Source organism: Vidua macroura, chromosome 17 (assembly GCF_024509145.1).
Source record: "Vidua macroura isolate BioBank_ID:100142 chromosome 17, ASM2450914v1, whole genome shotgun sequence".
Lineage (NCBI taxonomy): Eukaryota > Metazoa > Chordata > Aves > Passeriformes > Viduidae > Vidua > Vidua macroura.
Genome location: NC_071587.1, coordinates 13,518,002 through 13,544,008, shown reverse-complemented (window position 1 = coordinate 13,544,008; position 26,007 = coordinate 13,518,002). Strand labels below are relative to the sequence as shown.

At 42.7% G+C, this 26,007-nt stretch overlaps 1 protein-coding gene across 6 annotated transcripts in view; it reads left to right on the top strand.

The window, feature by feature from the left end:
- The window catches only part of TSHZ2 (teashirt zinc finger homeobox 2), a 231,100-nt gene that overhangs the window by 116,586 nt on the left and 88,507 nt on the right, over positions 1 to 26,007 (top strand). For 4 of the 6 annotated variants that reach the window (XM_053992646.1, XM_053992645.1, XM_053992647.1 and 1 more), the window contains exon 2: positions 13,780 to 16,858. In XM_053992646.1, the coding sequence (XP_053848621.1) occupies positions 13,780 to 16,850 (3,071 nt within the window). In that variant the 3' untranslated portion in view covers positions 16,851 to 16,858. Of the gene's footprint in view, positions 1 to 13,779; positions 17,854 to 26,007 lie in introns of those variants that run through there. The other 2 variants (XM_053992649.1, XM_053992648.1) reach the window with 2 other exon arrangements.

The window sequence follows — 26,007 nt, the reverse complement described above, 5'->3', positions numbered from 1 at the left end:
AGAGAGGTGTGAGTGACTTTGTCACTGACATTAAACACTTGCATGTACTTGGAGCTGCAAAATGTTATCCCCAGAGTTTGTTTACTCGATCTGTATTTCCAATCAGTGCAGAAGGTTTACTAAAGCAGTTCATTACTGATTTATTTATGATGTATTTAGATAGCAAATATGGTTCTGTCAGCAGTTGCTGGCTAAACAGTGTTGACAGACATTAATAGCATATGGTATAGGAATGGAATTATGATCTTTAAGAGTCTTTGTGTCTCAACATACATTTACAGTTTGCATCTTTTCTTAGGTAGAGAGACAGAGAACTTCCAAATAAGAAAACACTGTTTCTTTTTCTTTTTGTAACCTTTGGGGTTTGCTGTTGGTGACATTAAAATCTTCTGTGCCTGTTTAGCTGTTCAATTTAATGGAAGACAAATTCTCCCAAAGGTTTAATTTATTCTCACAAACTGAAATCACTGCATTCTCACCATGGGAAATGGCCTTAATTTTCCCAGCCTTCAGTATACATCAAGCATATAATTCATTTCTCCCCCCTCAATACTTCGCTCATTAGAAAACAAAGTTTTTGATATTTAAATGTTCCATGGTTTAAGTTGAGCAGCAGATTTCAGCCCCGTAAAGTGCATTTGCAGACATGATCGCCTCCCTGACAGCAGTGAGTTTATGCAGGGTGGAGCAGAAAAACACTTGAATTTCTGACCTTTAATTGTCTGCTTCCTCCAATGTCGCATATGTCACCTTCCAACATCAGCATTCTCACCAGTGTCCAGGAGAAAAGGCAAAAAATGAGGAAGGAAGAGGAGGCAGTGCTGAAACCACCTTGGGGCAGTTGAGGCTGGTGGAGGAGACTGAATTGTGTTGGGAAGAAGATGAATTTCATATGAGAGGTTGTCTGTGAATCACATGAGGACAAACAAATCAGGAAATAATATGGGAAATCATCTTATCCTTTTTTTTTTTTTTTTTAATATTTATGATAATGGAGGAGGTGAAATGGGAATTGAGTGTTTCATTGAGTGGTGGGCAACACTTTGCCTTCCACAAATTGGAATTAATGCCCCCAAAAAATCTTTGCTGGGATGGTTGGGCTCAATAACCATGGATGTCTTTTCCAACCTAAATGATTCTCTGATCCTGTGATCTGTAGGTGCCCATCAGACAAAAAGAAACAGCACCAGGAACAAGAGAGAGTCAAGAAAAACAAAACATTGAGCCAGTTCTTCCTCTCCCTACATCCTTTTGCTTCAGGAGAGTTAAGCCAGTAGGAAATTCAACTTCTTGAACATGGAGAAGTTAATATACCCTTAACAGCTGAAAAATTATTAGAAATTAAACCCTTCAGAGTCAGGCTTCTCTCCTCAGCTCCAGAGACCCCAAGAGCTGGTAGAATCAAGCTGCCCCTGACACTTTTGGCTGCTTTTCCTCCCAGTGAGTGTTTAAAGACTTGTTTGAAAGGGGCATACAGTAGAACATGGTAAATTCTTAAATAATGGATTAAAAGCAGTTTCAGTCTTTCTGCAGGTTCTTCCTTTAAACATGTTTTTCTCTGTTTGTGCAACCCATTTCCAGTCGGTGTGAGGGAACCGACTGCACGGAAGGAGCAGTATCATAAAAATAAAATAAAATAAAATCACAAAAAAAGGTCTAAAATTCAGATACAGACTGGTCAAATTCCAGCTGTGCATTGGTGGATGCAGCAATTAGCTCATGTTGACAAGGAGAATTGGGAGCTGTTCAAGACAAACTTTGTGCAGGTATTGGCTCGTTCTGTGGCAGGCTTTGCCTTCATTTAAATTTTAGATTGATAAACACATTAAAAATGCATTTTTAAGGTGTTATTGCTGGTAGAAAGAGAAAGAAAACCAGGCCAAAATGCTTTGAAAGGCAAGTATTGTTTGGATTTGAACCTAGTGGATAAACTGAAAGTGTTTAGACAGTCTGTAATGAAGTGTTGTTGGCCTCTGGTCTCTAATAAATGCTTCAATTTTATAGCTCCAAATCAACTTTACCCATAAAATCCTAAGGGACTTTCTCTACTTAGCAAATCAAGTAGGGCTTGGTGTCTACAGCCAGAGTATCCTCGTGTGCTGTCAAGAAGCTCTGCAGAACTACACTTCCACAGCTCCCACTGATAAAACCAGCAGAAATCACAAGTTTTGCTTTCACATTATCAACAATCAGTACAAAACCTGTGCTAGATAAGGTGCAAGAGATTTTTTTGTCATGAATAATCAGATTCTTGGTGGCAAATGGATTTTCCTGGTTTGAATCCAAGCCTCAGTAAAATGATTGGGTGGGTTTGTGTTCAGGAAGTCCAGTTAGTGTGTGAGTATTTTATTACAACACTGTGCACTTCCCACTCTGCTTCTTATTTCAATTATTGCTCCAGGGGTCTGTTTAAAATCTGAGTGCGGATCCTGTGCCACATTCCCACAGAACAAACACAGGTGGAACATGGATGGAAATGCATTGTCCAGAATTCCCTGTAATGTTCCTTGTCCCAGCCTCTCCCTGCATCTCTCAGAAAGCAGACTGTGCTTTCTCTCTAATTCTCTCCAATAATCCTGCTCTGCTCATCCTCCTTGTTCCCAGGAGAATTTTGAGGGAAAACCTTTCAGATTTCTGTGTTGCTGTGGAGGTTAAAGCCCTGCTCACGTTGAAGGGAACCCTCTCAGAGCAAGCTCTGCTCTGCACTGCTTTGATTGATTTATTTCCTGGTGCTTGTACTTTCACTGATCACTTTCTCATTACTTTCCCACTTCCATCCATTTCAGCTTTTCCTCCTTTTCCAGCCATTCCTTATGCCACCTGCTCCCACCTGATGGATTGGCTGCTCAAAGAGTTGATCCTGACCTGGCATGGGCCCTTCCCCAGGAAATAAATGATGCCACACAGAGAGAAAATGATGCCCTAATAAACACCCAGGCCCATTTGCTCCTCTGCCCAAGGGCAGACCTCCAGGGCTGGTGTCCCAGTTGAATGCTGATGAAATGGAGGAGGGAGAAATTAAAACAGAAATGGAAAAATTTCCTTTTTGTGTGGATTTAATCACTTGGAAATTCTGCACTTACCTTTGGGATTACTAGAACAGTAATAACTGTATTTTAATTCTGTAAACATTTTTAAATAGCCCTTTTTAATGTCTTTTTTTTTTTTTTTTTTTAATATTTGGACTTGCCTGCAGCAGCAATTCATCTTTCAAAGTCAGTATTCTGAGTAATTTGGTAGAGGTCAGATGCCCTCTGTTGCGTTTCCTTCCAAGTCTGAGAGGCCCCAGAAAATAAACAAAAAAAGTGGGGCGATTCATAAAGTTTTGTATAAAGTTTTGTGACTCTGTTACAGAGCTGGGGAGTAGAGAGTTGGGTCATAGTTAATCCATCCTTTCAGCTCTTTCAGGACTTCAGTCTGGATTTTTGATCACTGGAGTGTTTTGTGACCTCCTGCAGGCCTCAGATCCACTTCTGCTGGAAATAATAAATGGCTTTTGTGCACCCTCTGAGGTCCCTCTCTTCAGCAGTGGTGACATCATGGTACCTGTGCTGGAGAAGCTGTTTCTGTCACTAATGACCTCTCTGATTACTGGGGTTTTTGCCCATAACTCAGAGTTGTTATTTCTTGCTGAGCTTCAGGAAAAGCTGAGCCTGTGCAGCTGCAGCCTCCTGTTGTTGCTGCCTCTTTTTTCCTGCTCTGTCCCAAGTGATAAATGTCAGATATCACTTAGGACAGGGCAGGAATGCAGACTGAGACTGGGGTGATTATGATCTGTAAATGATCTGTGCACTGGCCTTGGCTCTCAACCCTTCCTTGGATCATTTGAGACCCAATTTAAAAGAACACAGCTTAATATTTGGGTTTCAGTGATTTTTTTTTTTTTCTTCCCTTGAAATTTCCGTTCTTTTATGAATCTTGATAGATACTTGGACACTGTGTTTATTTTCCGTATCAGTTGGAAGTTTTTCCTTTTGACATAGATTGATTTGTTTTGCAAAAGTTTCTTTGCAGAGCAGAGCCAACAGTACTAATTTTACTACTGAAAATTATTAGAATTCTTACTGTTAAAAGGTCTTTATATCTGCAAGGAAACTGTGGGGCAGCATCTCAGAATTGGGTGGAAAGAGAGAGGAAAATGCTGGAGTTAATCAAAGCAGGGAGATTTTAGGGGAAGGAAGAATTTTATTCTGTATTGGTAGAAGATTTCAGCAGGGCAGTGATGCTGTTGGAGGCAGTAAATAACAAAAGAGCAAATAAATAAATCAAATCAATAAATGATGAAATAACAGAGGGAATAATAAACACGCCGTGTGTTTACATTGGTAATCAAGAGAGTGCTAGAACATTATTCTCCCTAATTTCAGGCAAAACTGGTTGCAAATTCCTGTTCCCAGAGCCACCTGAGGTTGTGCTTCTCAGAGAGAATATTTCAGGCAGGACCTTGAGAAGTTTTTCCATTTTGAGAGGGATTCCAAAGGATCACAGACTGTTTCTTCTCCCAGTTGCTGCAGCCCTGGCTCTGTTGGCTGCAGCAAGGCAGCAAAAGCAGGATCAGACCCTCTGTGTGCCCCTTGCCTGGCAGAGAAATACCCAAATATTGTGGAGGTGAATGGAAATTGTCCATATTTCGTGTTAAATGCTCTTTTGGATGGCTTGTTTAGGTTTTCCTCCTTCTGGAAGGGGGGACAAAAGTGGTGGTGATCCCATTCTGCAGTGGCAGCAGGAGGAGGAGCTTTGCTGCAGTGAAACTCTGTTTGTTACCTGTGGCTCTGCTCTCCCCACAGCCCAGGCTGGGTTCAGGCTCTTGGGTGTTGTGTCTGCACGTCTGAAGGAGATGTTTTGACCTTTCTCATCTCTGACTGGTGTTGCAAAGATGGAGTGATGTAGAACAGAGATTTTGTGACAGAGTAATAATAAGAAAGAATCTGACTGCCAGTTGCTCATTACTGGATCTCTTTTAAATGCCAGAACCTTCTATGTTTGCCTTCAAACAACACTGAGCACCTAAATCACCATAGTAAACAGATATAGAAAGAGACAGAAAGGTTAAAAGTGTACTCATAATCTCTTGCTTTTCCTCCTAAACATGTTTGATAGCAATATTGTTTCTTAAAAACAATATGACCTCATTTGTAAAGCAATATTCATGCTAAACTAGTCAGCTGTTAAATATACCCAGCACTGTGCATTATGATGAAGCTAAACCAGAATTTCAATTATTTTCTGGACACATTTAAAATTATAATACTTTACTGGGTTAGTGTTATAGTTCATCCAAATTACTCACAAAGTATCATATCAATCTCTTGCAAGTGCTTATTGCTTACATCTCTGGGAAGTTGGTGGAAGGAAGATGCTGTCGGGGGTAATGACCTTCATGCTGCCTGAGAGCTCTGATGGTGATGTGGCTATAAGTGCAGGCAAGCCTAATGGTCAAAAGTCAATGTTTGCTGGCCATCATATTTGTCTCCAAAGAAGCAGAGTATTCATTTGGACCACCACATGCAGCAGGATGTTGCTGGAAGGAAAATAAAGAGGGAAATCAGCCACTTGATGATCTGTGTATTCTTCCTTTAACGCCGTGATCCTGGCAAGGGAAAAGTCACACTTGAAAATTGTTTGCAGTTTTTTATTGCCTGGAATGCAAGATCAAAACAAAGCGGGCAAATGAGGAAGATAGATTTCATTATATTCCCACTTTCTACTTATGTACCTTATCTAAAGAGATGTTGAGAGAGAAATGATGCTGCAGCATTTAACCAGCTCTGAGTAACCAGCACGGATTTATGAGTATTACTGGCAAGTCTGGCTCAAAGCAGATCTCACTGGAGCTGCACTGGGACTGAATATCCAAAAGCAAAATCCAAAGGCCCACTGTTCTTTAGACAAATGTTATAGTAGTATGATTTTAAAACTTATTAAATATTATCAAAATAAAAACGTATTAAATATTATTAAAGCTAATATTAATATTTTCTAAAATCAGCTCTGATAGAAGGTGCTGGGCAAGGTCCTTGTCTTTATGCAGCATCTTCAGCTGGGCAGAAATTCTGAGCTTTAATAAAACATGGGGGAAGTGCTGCTGCCTTCATCTCTAACCATCACTGGATCACCACGCTGAGTCCTCAGGAAACTCTGGATTTTCTGTTACACTTACTGCTCTTACCCCAAAAGGGACAAACGTTTAGGAGCTCTCTTGAACTGGGTCTCCATGAGCCTGAGTATTTCTCTGTTGGATTTAGCCAAGCTGGTCTGTTTTGAGATGGACTGGCCAAGAAATAATCAGCCTTTTCACAACAGTAATCACATAATTGTCTCTCCCATCGTACTATTGATCAGTTATTAACAGGAACAGCCATTTCCCAACCGAAACACCCAAACCCAACTGTGTGAAGGGCTGCTTCTGCAAGCTCTTTGCACGCTGAGTGCAGCAATGAAAAGGAACGTGATTCTGTGGGTCTGGTTTTAGAATAAACCTTGTGCTTTCAGGCCTGAATTCTCTCTGCCCAAGAGCCTCTCCAGGGAAGGTGCTGGTCGTTGATCTCTCAGGGTTTGTTGCGTGTCCTGTCTCCTCCTCCACGTGCTCCAAGCCAGGCCCAGCTCTTTTCAAGGAGAATGTGCTGTCCATGAGATAAGCCATGGATTCAATAGAAACAAGCCAAAGATTTATTTTTTTTAGGATAACAAGCAAGTGTCCATAAACATAATCCTCATCTTCTTTCTATTTATAATTGTAGTTAATATAAATGTACTTCATTACTGGAGAGCAGTCTTCACGGCCATACAATAGCAAACAAATTCTTCAGAAGCATCTTTAATTATTCATTTGGTTGCACTATATTTTATGCTACTTTTCATAAATGTTAATCTTTATTATTGCCCTACCAGGAAAAAAAAAAAAAAGAAAGGAGGAAAGAAATACCTGTTATTAAATGACCTATCAGGCTGACATGGATAAATGTTGGTAGCTATTTAATTGTTTCCCATCTGCAGTTTTATACAGTTTCTATCAAACTGAAGGGTAATTTTTTTAGTAGCTGCTTATTTTAAATGTACAAAACCCTTGTGTGTAATTCCATTAGGTGCCCTACAGCATTGCAATCTACAGTTTCCCTGAGGCTGTTGTGAAATATTGATGAAATCCTTGCTTTTGTGGCTTCCTCTGATACACTAAACATTTGTCTGATGTTAGTTGAACTTGAATGGATCTGTTCAGAGTTATATCAGTAGTGACTTCAAAGGCTGTAAGGCTGTTACAGTTTTTTTTTACAAACTGAAGTTTCAAAGCCTTACCATGTGGTACTTTAAAAAAACAAAGTTCATATCAAATGAACCAAAGTGTTAGCAATACACTGGTAAGACTCATTACAATTTCAATTTCTATAGATATATATTTTTTTGTGATTCTGATTGGTAGCTCATGCCATTGAAAGAAATTCAGATTGGTACTTAGGGCAACCCAGGATAATGAAAGAGGGAAAACATAATTTGAAACTTGGATTTTAAATGAAGTAATCTATACATTTGCAAAGCCACTCTGCTGTTTTCCACAACAATAAATAGGACAAGAGAAAACAGAAGAAAGGCAGAGGGAGACAAAAGTTTCAGACTTCTCTTTTCATCAGCAAAGTGATTTACAGTGGTGCAATTAAAGTGACTAATGAGGAAAACATATTTGCTGCTTCTGCATCCCTTGAATTTTTCGGGCCATGTTGCATCTTGGAGAGCAGCCTTTGTGCTGCACCAGGAGCTGAGTGGAGCTCACAGTGATGGGCTGGGGCTGTGTGGCTGTGTGACACCTGCCCAAACCTCACCTGGGGCTGTGTGGCTGTGTGACACCTCCCCAAAGCTCACCTGGGGCTGTGTGACACCTGCCCAAACCTCACCTGGGGCTGTGTGACACCTGCCCAAAGCTCACCTGGGGCTGTGTGGCTGTGTGACACCTCCCCAAAGCTCACCTGGGGGTGTGTGACCCCTGCCCAAACCTCACCTGGGGCTGTGTGACACCTGCCCAAACCTCACCTGGGGCTGTGTGACACCTGCCCAAACCTCACCTGGGGCTGTGTGGCACCTGCCCAAACCTCACCTGGGGCTGTGTGGCTGTGTGACACCTGCCCAAAGCTCACCTGGGGCTGTGTGGCTGTGTGACACCTGCCCAAACCTCACCTGGGGCTGTGTGACCCCTGCCCAAACCTCACCTGGGGCTGTGTGACACTTGCCCAAACCTCACCTGGGGCTGTGTGGCACCTGCCCAAACCTCACCTGGGGCTGTGTGGCTGTGTGACACCTGCCCAAAGCTCACCTGGGGCTGTGTGGCTGTGTGACACCTGCCCAAACCTCACCTGGGGCTGTGTGACCCCTGCCCAAACCTCACCTGGGGCTGTGTGACACCTGCCCAAACCTCACCTGGAGCTGTGTGACACCTGCCCAAAGCTCACCTGCTGAGGCCAGGACAGGAGTGTGCTGTGAGGGAGGGCAGCTGGGGTGGCTGGGGCAAGGGGGAGGTTGAGCTCTTTGCAGTCACAACATTCTTCAGGAGCATCTTAGTTGGAAATACAACCTGGGGGTCACCAAACTCCATCAGGCGGTTGTAAAAATGACATTGTCAGTTCCAGGAGTTTGTAGATAGTAACAAATATTTTTAATGAGAGGCAAATGATTCACTGACACTCAGAGCCCTCGTGTGAGGAACTGGAGCTCCTGGCTCCAACCGTGGTGGAATCCTTTCCTGCAGCAGCCAGGACCTGGCGTGGAATGGATTCAAACTGACTGAAAGGATGGCTTGCTGCTTTTTCTTCAATAACTGCCTATGCAAACAATGTTATCCTTAAGGAAAATTATTCCAGAAAAACCCCCACAATAACTCCTTCCCTCCTCTGCCCTCAGCTCAGCAGCTCACATCAGCTCACCGCTCTTTTTGCTTGTGTTGTTTTTTTTTCCTGCTTTATTATTGTTTTTGAGTTTATGGGTCACTCACAAGCAGTTCCCTCCAGCCACTGATCATTTGGCTCATAACTGTGCAGGATGAAGTGCAAAGGACATAATCTGTTCTGGTTTTGCTGCTAAGAGCCCACTGAAACTCGGGGGTATTTTGCCTTCTTAACCAGTAGGAAATTGGATATTTAATAGAAAACTTTCGAATACAACTCTAATTAGAGTACAACCAAATGAAAGCCCCAAATTGCTTCATTTCAGCGTCGTATATAAATAATAGTTATGGCTTCATGGAATTGCCTTTGTGTGTTAGAATTCTGTCAGTGTGGAAGCCACTCTTTTCCTCGCTCCTGCAGAAGCTGCTCCTGCCCTCCTGCAGTGGATGGTGGTGGGTGTTCCTTCTCCTACTCTGCAAGAGGCAGGAATTCATGCCTTGGTACCAGCTGCTGTAACTACTTGAAAAATAAATTTCTAGGGGAGGAAAAAAACCTCTAAGGAATATTGGGAAAAATCCCTCCTTTGAGGTGCCAAGTTGTTTTGGACACAAAATTCATCACCATGGTGGTGATCCACGCTGAGCCACTGCAGACTGAGAGTGGGTGTGATTGTAAATAGTAACAGCAACAAAAGCTGCAAAAAAAATGCCCCATTATCCAAATTAATGAACTGGCCTCCCAGCAAAGAGGCAGCTGAGCATCTTCAGCCTTTTCTGAGGATGTCCAAACCCTTCCTCAGGCTGCACCTGGCTTTGGAACTAAAACTCAAAACCAGGACATTCGGGCCAGGTGACAGAGATGTCCCTTTGTCCCTTCCATCCATCATTCAGAGCCAGGTGCTCTCTGTGCCACATTCAGGAATCTTTCCCTGTGCTTTCTTTCCACCCTGGAGAACTTAACAGAAAGTAATTTCCGTGGTACAGAAATTTTGAACATAGCCTTAAAAACTCTGAAATTCTACAATTCACTCCTTTATGACAAATTTCATATTTTGAGAGTTCTTTCCATGGAATTCCATTGCTTTTCTGGAGTGTTCTATTGGTTTTAATCCCGTTAAATTCCAAAATGTCTTTGATAAAGAGTTATGCAATGGAGTAGGGAACTATTTTTCCTCCAAATGCCAATTTCTCTCTTCAGCTGATTTTCAGACTGGGATGAAATTGCAGCTCTGAACTCCTACAAAGAGCCAGGTTAAGATTTGTCTGTGGGTGCTTAATGCAGCTCGACATCTTGGAGAAGGAGGAATGAGACGTGGTCATTATCCATTATCTGCTTGGAACCTCTCAGAGAACAAAACAGCTTCTGCCAAACACAAAAAGATGTTTGAGCTGAAGCCAGACAAGGAGGAAACAAGATCACCTTCTAGCACTGTGAGATTGCTTTCCTGATGATGTTGTTTCAAGGAAAACTGGAATATGTATGGCTGAAGAAGTGCAGGTGGTGCCATGGGTTTTACATGGATTAGCAGAGTTGTTCTGGACAATGATTCACTGTCCCTTCTCTTGGCAGAAAATAAATTTTCCAGTCTTGGAAAGAAACATGTATATATATATATATGTATATGTATTTTAATAAATGTATCTCTACATGGAAAAAGAGCAAATTTGAGTAAAAATAGTAGAAAAGTTGACAGTCAGAATGAAGATGTTTGACAAAAAAGCTGTATTGACACTGCACAATTCAGGTCAGGAGTGATGGATAATGTGGTGCCACTCCCAGGGCAGTCCTGGATGTCAGTGCTGGATTCACCCCCCTGGGAGCCTGGCTTGGTGCTGTCTGCAGGGAAAGCTCCAGCTCCAAGGGCATGGGGGGGCTTTAGACCCAGTTTTTGCAGGTGTATTAACTGGACCTGGTTTATTTTAGCTCCTCCATGGAAATATTCCAGAAATAGCAAAGAAATTGTCCCTTTTGAAGAATAAAGAACCAGCTGTTTATTGTAGGTTTCATCCTAGAGAAGCAGGTTTCTGAGGTTGCCATGAATTCAGTCACAAAGACACAGAGAGGAATTAAGAAACCAAATTATTTGGAATTATATTTGTGATTGTTATCCATATAATAATATTATTCTTTACTGATGTCATGATTTTGACATATCCTGTCTTGAGGTCAATCAGCACTAAACCAAAGACTGATTCCCATTTAGGAAGCCAAAAAATTGCTTCCATTCAATGCTTTGAAGCTCCTGAGTTTTGTCAATTCTTAATGATAGTGACATTTCAGACTCCCACTTCTTCAGGACTGCGCTTTTCCCATCTTACATCTGCCTGGGCCTGTTTAATTTTGGTGGGAAAAATTCTCATCTAGGAAAGGGGGGAAGCATTCATCCAGTTACTGAGTTTGGATTTCTTTCATATTATTTTCTTCCTGTAACACAGTTACACATGAGGATCTCAGAGGTTTGGAATGTCAGAATAAGCCTGGGGGAGAACTGGTGGGAAGAGAACAGGTCACTCAACAATTTATTACATGGACATCAGTGTGACGTGCAAAATTTATGCTACTTATTACAGACTCTGCATTTAAAGCATGTGGGTGTACAGTTATAAGACACTCTTTACTTCTAAAATAAATAATGCAAAGTCCACTTAAATTAATGTTATTTCTGTTAACCAGCTACATCCCTTCATGTCCAATGAAATCTTACTAAAAAGCCCTGTTGGAAGAACACGAGCATCTCTTGTACCCGAGGTTGTCTTGCAGAACTGGTCTCCACTGTCCTTAAAATGCCCACAGCAATTTAAATCATTTACATAAACAGAAATGCTTTTACAGGGAGGATACTGAAATGTGTTTTTAAAGCTGCCCAAACCCCTAAACCATTAAAACAGATGTGACTGATGGTTTTGTGAAATTTTGATGGTGCTTTCTGCACAGAATCAGAGAATCCAGTGCCACCCCTGCCATGGGCAGGGACAATTTCCACCATCCCAGGCTGCTCCAAGCCCCATCCAACGTAGCCTTGGGCACTGCCAGGGATCCAGGGACAGCCACAGCTTCTCTGGGCAGCTGTGCCAGGGCATCCCTACTCTCACAGGGCAGAATTTCTTCCATATATCTAATCTAATCTAATCTAATCTAAACCTCCTCTCTGTCAGTTTGAAGCCATTCCTCCTTGTCTGTCACTACAGTTCCTGATGGTCAATCCCTCTCTGGCTTCCCTGTAGACCCTCTGGAGATACTGGAACTGGTTATTTCTCCCCCTTTCATGAGATTGTGTCAGTATCTGACACAGACACCAAAAAAAGGAGGATTCCTCAGCACAAGTTACTCTTCTGTAAAGGTTATAGTAAACATGTCAATGCCTAATTAAGCAGCAAATTTTATCCATATTGAGGGGGATATGCAGCTGTCTGGTACTTCTGCTTTTGCTAGAGAAGGACAAAGGATCTTGTGAGGAATAAACTAATGTATGCACCTTCCAAAGGAAAACTTAACTCCTGGTGAAAAATGGGTTAATGACACTCAAAGAATTGGTGCTGAATGGAGAATCCAATTTGCAGTGACCCGAAGCTATGGGACTTCTCTTTGTCGTTGTTTTGTCTGATTCCTTCCTTGGATCCCCTCCTCGTTTTTGTTGTATGATGTGCCTGGCACACATCCTGGAGAGGGGCTGTGTGTCACAGGGTCACTGCTTCTCACCTGGGGACCTTCTGCCACCTCCAGGTCCCTGCCTTCTCCTTGGTCCCCTGAAAAACACACAACAGAGGGAAAGTGGTACCTGGTTATTAGGGGAAAGTTTAGGGAGGAGAAGAAACCATTGAGGTCTAAGCGTTGTCTTTGCTGCTGCTCCAGTCTGATCACCTGTGAATGTTTGCCATGCTAAAGGGATTTGTTTGTAGTATTTAGCACTTAACATTTAATATTTAGCTTCTTTGCTGAAAGCATCTACTGAAGAGCACAGTGTTCCTCCTACTGTGTGATTATTATTATTATTTATCAGGCTAAAGTGATGTGCAGGTCATTTTTTCAGAGCCACTGTTGTGTCTTTGCCTCTGGTTGTGACGCTTTCTGGTACCACCCCTGGAGTAAGCCAAGCCCAGCTCTAAGCCAAGCCCAGCTCTAAGCCTGGAATTGGATTGTAAATAAATATACTCTTCCAGAATCAAGTTCGTCTTAGTAATTGAAGAGTTAATCTGCCAAATAAAATCCTTCTGGATTTGTTCTACTTTTCCAGTTTAACAATCAGCTCCAGTCTACCTCTGTCAAATCTTCTGTAACTTCTTGCCCTGAAATTTATGGATTTTACTGAAGCACAATTTGCTTTTATGGTACACAGTACATTACTTTTGTAAACAAAAGGGTTTCACTTATGCCTATTAACACATTCAGATGTTGTATTTTGACATATAAATTATTTGTGTACATCCTAAAGTGGATTTTTAGGTGATCAAGTGGCAAAAGGTTACTGTACCTAGATGATGCTCTGAACCAGGAAGATTATGGCACTTATTTTTCTTCTCTTCCTTGCAAATTCAACCCTTTCTCCCACTGAGGCTAAAAACAATTTCATAGAATTGAAGCTTTTAGTATAAACTTTAAATTCTTACATATGAATTTTCCAACTGTCCCATTACAGGACAGTTAGAATTATACTCCCATGACAGGAAAATTATTAACTCAGAATCTCTGGCAGTTATAAAGAATTATGATCATCTGCCAACAAAATGCAGCAACCTTCACAAAAAAAGAGACATCATTTGGCTTTTTTTCACTTCCAGAACTAACAGAAAATATAGTTATAGATTAAAACAAAATCTAGTAAAGAAAATACATAGTGAAAGCAGAAAACCGGAACTGTAACATTCTCCTTTAACAGGCTATTTCATATATTGACATTACATTTCAGGTTATGTCCAAGAGGAAGATTTAAAGGAAGAGGAAGATATAAAGGAGGAGGAAGAAGATGACGATGACAACAACTCCACTGCTCAGCTGCAGAGCAGCAATGACACCGGCACGGATGAGGAGCACGAAGTGGGTCCTGAGCAGAAAGGGAACTTCAGTTTCCAGAATTCCCCTGTCAGTCACATGTCCAACCAGGACGCGGAGAACGAATCACTGCTGAGTGACAGTAGCGACCACGTGGCAGATATCAAAAACATCTGCTCCAGGGAGCCCCAGGACCCCAAAAGCAGCGCCCACCCCAAAGCCCAGAGCGAAGCACACGATTGCATGGATAAAATGACAGCAGTCTATGCCAACATCCTGTCGGACTCTTACTGGACAGGCCTGGGGCTGGGTTTCAAGTTGTCCAACTCTGAAAAGAGGAGTTGCGACAACAGGAACGGAGGGAACAAAGCTGATTTCGATTGGCACCAAGACGCACTGTCCAAAAGCTTGCAGCAGAATTTACCTTCCAGGCCTGTCTCCAAGCCCAACCTGTTCAGCTCGGTGCAGCTCTACAGGCAGAGCAGCAAAATGTGCGGGACCGTGTTCACGGGCGCCAGCCGGTTCCGCTGCCGGCAGTGCAGCGCTGCCTACGACACCTTGGTGGAACTCACGGTCCACATGAACGAGACGGGGCACTACCAGGATGACAACCACAAAAAGGACAAGCACAGACCTACCAGCTACTCCAAGCCCCGGAAAAGGGCGTTCCAGGACATGGACAAGGAAGATGCACAAAAAGTTCTGAAGTGTATGTTCTGTGGTGACTCTTTTGATTCCCTTCAAGATCTGAGTGTTCATATGATAAAAACAAAACATTACCAAAAAGTGCCTTTGAAGGAGCCGGTACCAACCATTTCTTCAAAAATGGTCACTCCAGCCAAGAAACGCGTGTTTGATGTGAACAGGCCTTGTTCCCCCGACTCCACGACAGGGTCTTTCTCAGACACCTTCTCCCCTCAGAAGAACGCGAACCTGCAGCTCTCCTCCAACAACCGCTACGGGTACCAGAACGGGGCCAGCTACACCTGGCAGTTCGAGGCCTGCAAATCCCAGATTTTGAAGTGTATGGAATGTGGAAGCTCCCATGATACCTTGCAGCAGCTCACAACCCACATGATGGTCACTGGCCATTTCTTGAAAGTCACGAGTTCAGCTTCAAAGAAAGGAAAGCAACTTGTTCTGGATCCTTTAGCTGTGGAAAAAATGCAATCGCTGTCTGAAGCACCAGCCAGTGACAGCCCCGTTTCAAAATCAACCAGTAAATCATCTGCAGAATGCATAGGTCCTGCCTCTGAACTTAAAAAAGAAAGTAAAAAAGATAAAGCTGATGATGCAAACAAAGATGAGAAAGCAATGAAAACTGAGGAATATGAAGACACTCTTCAGAAACCCCTGGATCCCACAATGAAATACCAGTACCTCCGAGAAGAAGATTTAGAAGATGGCTCCAAGGGTGGTGGGGACATTTTAAAGTCCTTGGAGAACACTGTCACGACAGCCATCAATAAAGCTCAGAACGGAGCTCCCAGCTGGAGCGCGTATCCCAGCATCCACGCAGCTTACCAGCTCTCCGAGGGAGCCAAGCCGTCCTTGCCCGTGGGATCCCAGGTGCTCCAAATCAGGCCAACCATGACCAATAAATTGAGGCCCATAGCGCCCAAGTGGAAGGTGATGCCTCTGGTCCCTATCTCAGCAAACGTGAGCCAGTGCACTCAAGTGAAGAAGGAGGCTGAGGACAAGGAGGAGGTACAAAAGGACTATGCTAAGGAGGGCGTCCAGGCTGAGCCGGCCTCGCTCAGCCAGAGCGAGAGGGAACCTCTCCTCAAAGCCGAAGCCTCTGTGGAGCCAAAAAAGACAGAACCGTGTCCCTTGAAAGAAGAAGACAAAATTAAAGAGGACAGTGGAAAAGAAAAGCCAGTCCTCAAGGAGCCACCAGCAGCTTCTCTCAGTAACGGTTGTGCTGCTGCCAACCATTCCTCGGAGCTGCCCTGTGTGAACCCCCTGAGCGCACTGCAGTCCGTCCTGAACAATCACCTGGGCAAAGCCACTGAGCCCTTACAGCCTCAATCCAACTGCAGCCCCAGCTCTAGCACAATTTCCATGTTCCACAAACCCAATCTAAACATGATGGAGAAGCCAGTTTTATCTCCTGCTCCAACCCCACCAAAGCCTGCAAGCGTATCCAGGCACTATTTGTTTGAAAACAATGATCAGCCTATTGACCTGACCAAATCCAAAGGCAAGAAAGCTGAGTCAGCTCAAGCACAATCCTGTACTTCTCCACCTCAAAAGCACGCTCTGTCTGACATCGCTGACATGGTCAAAGTTCTTCCCAAAGCTACCACACCAAAACCTGCTGCATCCTCACGGATCCCGTCCATGAAGTTGGAAATAGATGTCCGACGCTTCGAGGACGTCTCCACGGAAGTCTCCACTCTGCATAAAAGGAAGGGCAGGCAGTCAAACTGGAACCCTCAGCATCTGCTCATTTTGCAAGCTCAGTTTGCTTCCAGCCTCTTCCAGACATCTGAAGGTAAATATTTATTATCAGACCTAGGACCACAAGAGCGCATGCAGATTTCCAAATTCACTGGACTGTCGATGACCACCATCAGCCACTGGTTGGCAAATGTCAAGTATCAGCTTAGGAAAACCGGAGGAACAAAGTTTTTGAAAAACATGGACAAAGGACATCCAGTCTTTTATTGCAGCGACTGTGCATCTCAGTTCCGAACCCCCTCTACTTACATTAGCCACTTAGAATCCCACCTAGGTTTCCAAATGAAAGACATGAACAGGCTGGCTGTGGAGCAGCAAACCAAGGTAGAGCAAGAAATCTCCAGAGTTTCAGTTCAAAGATCTCCTGAAACAATAGCTGGAGAAGAGGACACAGACTCTAAGTTCAAATGTAAGTTGTGCTGTCGGACATTTGCGAGCAAACATGCAGTAAAACTTCATCTAAGCAAAACACACAGCAAGTCACCAGAACACCATTCACAATTTGTAGCAGAAGTGGATGAAGAATAACTCTTAAGGTATGCATGCTCTATAGTGAGTTTTCATTTCAGCTTTTCCAGGAGGCTCCGTCAGGCTCCGTGCTTTGGTAAAAGTAGGAAAACAGTATAAAATGCATCGTGTATGCTGCGCCGCTCCTCCCTCGCATGTACACATCCATTTTATAACGTTTTCAGGAAGAGAGCTTGGTCAATGCAAACCCACACTGCCCTAGAGAGAAATGTTGCTGCCCATTATTTGCAAAATAGCTGTTTGCCCGTTGCTCTTTTGTTCCTAAGAATAAATCATTTCACATCCACTGCACTTCTGTGTGGAATGCAAGAACTAAGTGCTACTCTTTGCAGTGAGAATGGAAAAAGAGCAGATAAAGAGCACTGAAACCCAAAAGGTTATTACCTCACTCAGTGCTAGCACACCAATAAATCTGATTTGGATGGGGAAAAAGAAGAAAATTCAAAAGTCAAATTAGCAAAATCTCAATTATTCCAAGTTTCTCATAATCTCAAACACAGCCTCGAGAATCTACAAATAACTCTGAAAAGTTCCTATCTAGAAGTTCAGTTATTCTTCTGTTGATATTTGGATGTTCAGTTTTGTAAAATATTTTAATATTTTACACTTACTTAAACACTTGCTACTGTGAGTGGCCTTTTTTGTCACATCATTTTAACCTCTCTCTCCATCATTCCTTTTTTACTCTTTAAGATGTTTGATTATATTTTGCTTCGTGTTGGTGGAAGTCAATCCATAAACATCACTGACTTCAGTGCAAGTTCTCGTATAACCTGGGGGAGTTACTGCTTAATTGAGATTTTTTACAAGCTTAATATTTCCAAGACCTGTTAGTAGGATACTGCTGCGTTAGTGTTGCTATTTTTTTGCTGCAAGATACACCAGTTGCCACAACCAATGTTTATAACATGTAATGTAATATTCAGATGCCACACCATTTTTGCATTTTTAATTTTACTTGATTCACAAACTTGAATATTCTTGATTGAAATAAATATGCAGAACATCAACTAAAAGTCCAAATAGAAGTTTTTTGTTCTAACCAGATTTTTTTTTTCAGGAGGGCTCTGTTTAGTTATTCCCAGCAATTCCTCCAGCAGACTCAGGCTCTGCTTGTGTTCACAGAACAACCATGTGCTAATCCAGGTTTTCTCCAAGGTGTTCATTACTTGAATAACATTCAGAAAATGAATTTGTCAGATGGTGAAAATGAAAGATGTGCTGGGAGTTGTCACGGATGCCACCTGGCTTTGTGGCCATCCTCTGGATGATTGAGAGGATGGGGCTCAGTCCCCATTTGGGGGAAGATTTCCCATTTGTTTGCTGCAAATATTCATGTTTTAGGAAACACTTTTTGCAGCCAAAGCCAGCACGAGGGCTCTGCGTCACTTAAGCACCATTAAAAATTCTACTTTTGAATAATTTAAACCACTGATCAAGGGGTTACTTTGGGCTGGTACTGTAAGCTATTGCCATGGAGTATAATGTCAGCGTTCAAGTGCAGTAAGATTTAAGTTTTGCATACATCTTGTACGTGCTGTCTGCATTGGAGGAGATTAATGCTGCCTGCATATTTTAGCCAGCAAAATCCCAGCTCACTCCTAAGGAGTTTGTTTTCTAAATAGGGCTAATACCCTAAAGTATCTATTTGGGCACTTGATCCCAGCATTAGAATGTTGCTTGTTTACCTGGCCACTCCAAATCAACACCCCTGAGGGACTGGGTAGGGATAAACATCCCATACTTTGTTTCCTTCCCCACCACTTAATGATTATTAAGACTCTGCCATTCATAGTTTTCACACAAGAGATATCAGAGCAAACCAATAATTTGGGGACTATCAAACAAAAGCTATCTGCCAGATATATTAACACAACAGTTATTTTGGCACATTCATGGCTTAATGTGTGACAAATGTTTCAGATTTGGTCTTGAAAGCACCGTGTTATTACTCAGAGGCAAACCAAACACCCACCTTTGTAAACACGTTACTGGTGCTGAGGATTGGAGGAACAAATACAAAGGGGGAGGAAAAAAAAAAATCTCCAAGGGAAAAAAAAAAAAAAAAAAAAGTGTTTTCTGCATTGTAATAAACCTGCACAGAGACATATTATTCAGGTGATGTGTAACTACATAAATAAGGGACTGTCCTTCCTGCCTCTGGATGCCGAGAAATTGCTGTCCTCGTAATACTCATCCATTTCTAATTTATATCAAGATGCAGGTTGTATCTTACCTTTGAAAAAATATATTTAAATTGCAATGACAGACTGATAGCACTGTTATCTGGAGCTATAATTTCGGTTGGTATGCATGATAGCACAAATTGTCTGAAATGATGGGGTATTTGGGATGGCATTGTAAAGATTTTATTACAGTTTCGGAGCCGAAAGCCTCCCTGAAGTTCTGACGAGGTTGGGAGTGGGGAGGCCAGAGTTTATTCATATGGATTCTTCAGAAATCTGCAAGGAGACTAAATCAAATAACAGGGATTTTCAGAGTTTACTTACTCTTACCATGTTATTTTTAAGATCCAGTATACATTTGAATAATAACAGAGGGGAGCAGAGTATTTAGAAAGAAGAAATATAAAGCTGAGATCCTTAAAACACACACATGCATTTGTGTTTCCTTCTTGCAGGCAATATTGCAGTGAAATAGGCATAAAAATAGAGAATATAGATTGAAATAAATGGAAATAAAACAGTAGAAAGAGTACTTGAAGTATAGAAATACATAAAGTACTTTATATTTCAATGGCATTTACTAGTAGAGGTTATATTGTCAATGTTAGCTATCATTAAAAATATAAATGAATAATCTGGGTTAGTACTGTAGAAAAATGTGTTATGGGTATGGATTTATTTTTAAGACCTCTGTGAGGCTGTTTATAAGAAATTTGCTATAAATTCTTCTTAAATGTAAAAAGATATATATATCTCTTTTATAGTCATCTTTGGTGTTTTCCTGAATTCTTCTAAGTGATATGGGTTTAGTAATATAAAGTAAGATTATGGGTAATATACAACAATCAGACATCTCTATTCTCTTTCATTTAACCCACTTCAAATTTGTTTTTATTGCTATTCTTCATAGAAAACCCATGAACATTAGGAAACATGGCTTTAATTAGAAGTAATTTGTATGTTGACTTGTACCTTGAAGAACATTTGTTCATTTCTTCAACTGAATTAGAATTTTTATGTGGTTCTGAGGAAAAAGGAAGGGCAGAATTGTATTTCTCACTTTAGAGCCAGGTGGGATTGGCTTGGAACTGGGCACTAACTGAGGCTCTCTGTGGCCTTGGCTACAACTTTGGATAGAAATAAACCTCCAAAAAGTCAAATTAACCAACCTGACTGGGGAGCTTTCTGTTTCAAAAGACCCTGATAAGCAAACAGGCAGCTACCTGAGATGAACTAATTTGAAAGTAAGGTTGCTGCAAAACAAAACAAAAAAAAAAAAGAGTCATAATGATAAACAGTTTTTCTCTCTGTTTCCTCCTTTGTCTTTTTTTAACCATCAAGTTTAAAGCTTCTGCGGCGCTTTTTTTTCTACTTTATAGGAGACAACTGACATTCTGTGGTAAATGGAAGAAAGAGCAGAGCAGAACTGAAAATCCTCTAATGCACTGACACTAACTTGCCCTCTATTGTTGAAAATGAGCAGGCAATCATGATTGTTCATCAAATGGCTCCTAATGCAGTTAAAGCATTCAGCTATAATTTCTCCTTGCATTTATAATTACTGTCATAGACTGCACACCTCAGTGAGCAGATTAAAGCTATAAACTATTTAGCCGTAGCTTTAAGATGAGGAACTTGATTTGTCTGGCAGCAGTTATTTGTTAGAGAGCTTGACACTTCACATAAAAATGACTCAACTTGATGAAGAACAATGCAGTTTAAGCAATGCAGTGATTTTAAATCAGTCATTATACCACGCCCTGTAAGAATTGCAAAGCAATTTGTTAAATGATATATAGGACATGTAGATAACTGTATGTGTTAAGTATACCAAAATAGAATTTTTTTTTTTCTTCTCTGGATTTTATTTTCTCGTCCCTCTGAAGCAGTAGGAGCTGCTCTGACCATGGTCCACTCTTAGCCAATATGGCTGTTACATGGTCAAGGACAATTGTGTGATTCAGTGGTCCAAAATTCTATTTTAGAGAATTTAGCTTGCTCTTCAACTTTCATTTCTTCTTAGCAACAAATATTAGAAGCTGAGATTTCCTTCCAGGAGAATCAGACATGCTGGGATGTGCCTGCCTGCAGTGGAGTCACCACAATTTTGTAAGCAGAATTTACCAGCAAAACCAAGGGTTCTGCTCCTTGTGTCATCAGCCAGAAAAAGAGGGTTCATCCCATGGAAGTCTTGATTATTCCATTCCAATGGGATTTTCATGCCAATATCTTTTTGGAAAATTATGGCTTCTCAAGGGGAAGAAAAAGTCTGTGGGGAAGTTCCATTTTAAAAAAGGTTTTTGTTGGGATTAACAGGGTAAAATTGAATGAGAGGAAACAGTGCTAGGAAAAGAAACAGGTTGGCCTTTTTGCTGAAGCAAAATCCTGCTGAAGCAAGGAACTACCTCCAAACCATCAGCCCTTCCTCACAATAATCCTGTCCTGGTGAAGCCTCAGTTCTCCTAATCCTTTGAAATTTATCTCTGTTTCCCTGAAGTGGTAGATCCAGATTTTTTTTTTTTTTTAATTGTACATTTTTAAATCTTCAAAAATTTCCCTGGATAGCATTTTTTCAATCTAGCCATTGTCCTTGTAAACCCAAGAGCCCGAGAGCCGGGTCAGGCCAGATGATCCATCAGACTGTGGCAGCACCAATGGATCCGTGCAGATTTCCTGGCTTTTTAGGAAGGTTTTACAGGTTTTTCAGGTTGCTATCAAGATCAGGATTATTTAACATTGCATTTGAGCTTCCAACCTGCTGGGTCAACCCACATTGTTCCTGGGCTTTGTACAAACACATTGCATGTGGCAGTTCCAAGGCAGGAACTCCTCTGCTCACAAAGAAACAGCAACTTTCAACCAGATTTTAACTGACCTTGAGCAGTGCCAGCCTCCTCCAGCATTCACTATTCATAAGGACATCAAAATCTTGCCTTCTCCTTGCTGTGCCTGATATTATTAAATGTTACAGCCTTCATAATCTATAGCAGAACATTTTTACCAGGTGAGATTTCAAAGGAAGGGTATCTGAGTCTTATTTATACATTTTACACGTCAGCAATCGAATCACAAAGATCAATAACAAAAGGAAAAGACATGAACAGTATCCAGCCCTCCAAAGCACCTTTCAATAAAAATAATGTCATTTAGCAGGATGATCCCTCAGTGCAAATATGATGGAGCACAGATGGAAAATGAGGAAAATTATAGATACAGCTTTATGGGAGGAGGAAAGGAGGAAGAGATTTTTCACTATTTATTGGGATAATGAACAGATAATTCATGATTATTAAGCTGTAGTCCTCAGGCCTCATTCTGCCGTCTCTTCCCATCTCAGTTTGGAGCTGGGTGTGTTTGTGCATCCAGGCAGGGTCTGTTGAGAGGAGGGATGAGGCCTTTCACTGGCTTCCACAGAAATGCAAGCAGGATTTGCAGCAGTGCAGCTCCAGCCCAGGAGCCTCCCTGCCGGAGGGGGAATGAGGTGGGACACCACCCCAGCACGGAGCTCTGGCTTCCATGGCACTGTGGTTCTTCTGCAAGAGCATCTCACCCTCCACAGGGGCAGCACACCCTGGGTGTCCAGCTGGGATAACACCAAACACAACACCAGGCAGCAAAATCCCAGCCCTGAGAGAGCCTGGGGGGCTGATCCTCACCCTGCTGCCTCCCCTGCCCGGAGAGTCCTGGAGAAGGAGCCCTCCAAGGTGTGAGGGGGCAGGAGAGGTGTCCTGCCAGAGGGATCCTGCTCCGGGCAGCAGCGTTGGCTCTGTTTGCTCCCATTCCTGGATGGACAGACAGACTGGCTGTGAGGAATGGCAGATCACCCAAGAGGGGCACACACTGGGAATGGCTGCAGTGAGGGCAGGAGGGACACACAGGGACACGAGGGAACTTGTCCATTGTAGTAAATTTACACAATCCCTTTATTAAAAGCAAACAGTTCCTCCTCCCCTCCAAAATCCCTCCCTGCCAGCACTCAGCACTTCTGCCGGGGGTCAGCCCATGCAGGAGGCGAGGAGGGAGCCACGGGGAGTGGAGGAGGTTGTCATGTCTAATGAATACCCTGAATGTATCAAGATATATATTTTTTTCATTTCAGAAAAGGTTCCATTAAGAGGGAGACAGCCCTAACATGTGCTTTGGCCCCTCATCAGATTTATGAGTATTTGCTCTGCTCTTTAATAGGAAACTCTGCAGCAACTGCCACCTTGCCTGCTCTCCCTGAGATACACAGTGGCTTCTCGGGGAAATGCACTTCATTATTAATGTGAATTTGTACGTTTTTATGACACTGCTTGGGGGAAGGGGCAGGCAGAGATTTCCTGGTGATATATGCTTATTTCTAACCATTTATTGTCCCAGACAATCGAAGAGCAATGATAAACATTGTTTCAGAAAGCGGAGGGTGCTGCAGTGACATTTTTGAAAGGAAAGGAGAGGTGGCTGGAGTGGCTTTGATGTGGTTGTTCCCCTGCACTCCACCTCCTGCAGCAGCTGTGTCAGCCCAAGCTCAGCGTGGTCTGTGCAGGGCAGGTTCTGCCTCCCTTCACCAGCCTTTCCTCGGGCCAGCCAGGACCGTTTGCTCCGTGCTGTTCCACAGCAGAGGGGGCGTGGAAGAAGGAGAAGGAATTCCTCCTTTGGGAAGCCTGAACTGCAGAGGATCCCAGGGCTCAGAGCCAACGGATGCTCAGTGCACTCTGTGCACACAGGGTGGCTTTGTCCTCTCCTCTGGGAGAGCTGCTCCAACTCCAATGTGAAACTGCTGGTTTCAGTCATTTAATGAAAACTCACCAACACTCCCCATTTCTGACTCCCCCAAGTTTGTACCACGAACCACAAGGTGGCCTGGGGTGCCTGCCCCAGCCCATTCGGTGGTGCCCATCAATATCTCCATCCAGCTCCCCCTCTGTCTTGCTTCCAGCCAAAGCCTGGGAGAACATTTCTGCCCCATTCCCTGAGTGCCTTTACCACTCTTCATTCCACCTCTGCTGTCAGTGCTCCAAGCACAGCAGTGGCTACACCACACCAACTCTTTTGGGGGGCCAAGACAAGCTGCTGGCACCTCTCTCCACTGAACTGTGTCCTCATGGCTGTCCACTTTCCTTAACATTAAAGACGCTGCCATTTCCTTTTTCCCACCTCTTCAACAACATCCCGAGGCACACCACAGAGGATTCCCTCTGGGATATGACCATGGCCTGTTTCTACCTGTTTGTGTGAGGTGAACACGCTGCTCTTCCACCAGACAACTCAAAACTTCCTTCGTGCTCGCTCAGCTCAGGATCAGCCTCCAGTGGAGCTCACCCTACACTGGTCAGGCACAGACAAGCTGTGGGTGGGCTCCCAGGCCAGCAACTCACTTCCCTCCCTAATTCCATGGAGCCCTAATATGTTGGCCTTGCTGTTCTTATGGTGCAAGACCCAGGTTTGTCATCCAAGGCAAAAACGATGAGGGAGGTAATTGTGTTTATTTGATCAGTGTTTTTTATAACATTGTCTGTACTCCCAGGAATTATGTGGTGGCCTCCTGTAAATCACAAATACACAAAAAAACTCTGGATATTTTTCCGACGAGATTAAGGTGAAAGTTCCTACGTTCATATTTCATGTCTGGAAAAAAATATCAACAAGAGTGATAAGTATAGCCAGCACGAGTGTAAAAGCACACCCTGTCATTTGTTTTCCATGTGCCATATGTTTTCTGAATCCTGCACCTCCCACATACAAATCTCATGCAATAATGTGGGGTGCACACATTACTCAGGATTATTTAGTTAAGCCCTGCCTGTATGGAGGGAATTCACTCAGAGAAAGTCAAGCCACTGTGCTTTGTTTTGCTTTTTTTGCTTATTCTGGATTCATAGAGTAGAAAATTAAAGATCCCACTGTGCCAGGCGTCATGTCATTTGGTTTTAATTTAATTCATCTCTTCGATTCTCCCTGTTTCTCCTTTTCTTTGAGTATCATCAGTAGGTGGTCCAAGCATCAACCAGAAGATTTACTGGCAAGACTAAATGTATGAATGCTATGAACACATTGTTTTTCTGATATGATTTAATGACATTTTTGGCATTCCCATGGCTGTTGAAATCTTCCATAATAACTCCCTTTGGCAGTCGGAGCTCCTGTTGATCAGGTGAAAGCTGATGCAAATGTCAAATGTCAATAAATTTGTAATCCATAAATATAACATTTGATGCTGGAGCGAGACCATGAAGCAAAGTGCAGCACGAGGCACCGAGGAGACGAGCTGCACCTCACTGGGATCAGAAAGCAGGCAGGGAAGGAATGCCACCTCCCAAACCTCTCCAGAGCCAAGCTCTTCTCCCTCTCCACGCTCCCTGAGTTTTCTGAGTTGCTGAGCTTTGCCAAAAGAGGAGTTTATGGCTTGAGCTTGGCAGAGCCAGTGGGGTTTTGCAGGTTCTGTCCCTGTTCTGCTTTTGCCTCACCGTGTGAGGTTGGGATTTAACGTCTCTGTTCCTGAAGGAGCTCTTCATAGCTCAGAGGTTTCCGAGGCCTCAGAGTTTGATCCTGGGAATGATTAGTTATGCGAGATATTCCAGTAAATTAGCAAGACCACTTACATAACTTAGGTGTTGCAGGAATGAGTCATGACTCATTTATAGCTTTAAGATGCTTGGAGAGGATGAGCCACGCATGAAGCCTGATTTTATACACAATAAAGACACAAGAGCAATCACATCATTTCCCAGGAGATTTCCTTAAGGACCCTCCACTTTGACCTTTGGCTCTGAACAGCTCCGGTTTGTTTGACATTGAAAAAAAAGCAAATGTGTGAACACGGTGCCACGAGCATTTGCACTTTGAACATGCTGGGGCGGAACACAACTGAACTGGAAAAGGCTGCAACAGCTAATGTGCTGGGAAAATAGAACAGAGGCATTTACTTAATAACTCAACTAATTCCTTTAGCTCACCTTGTAGAGATTTAACCTTTGAATGAGAGAGTC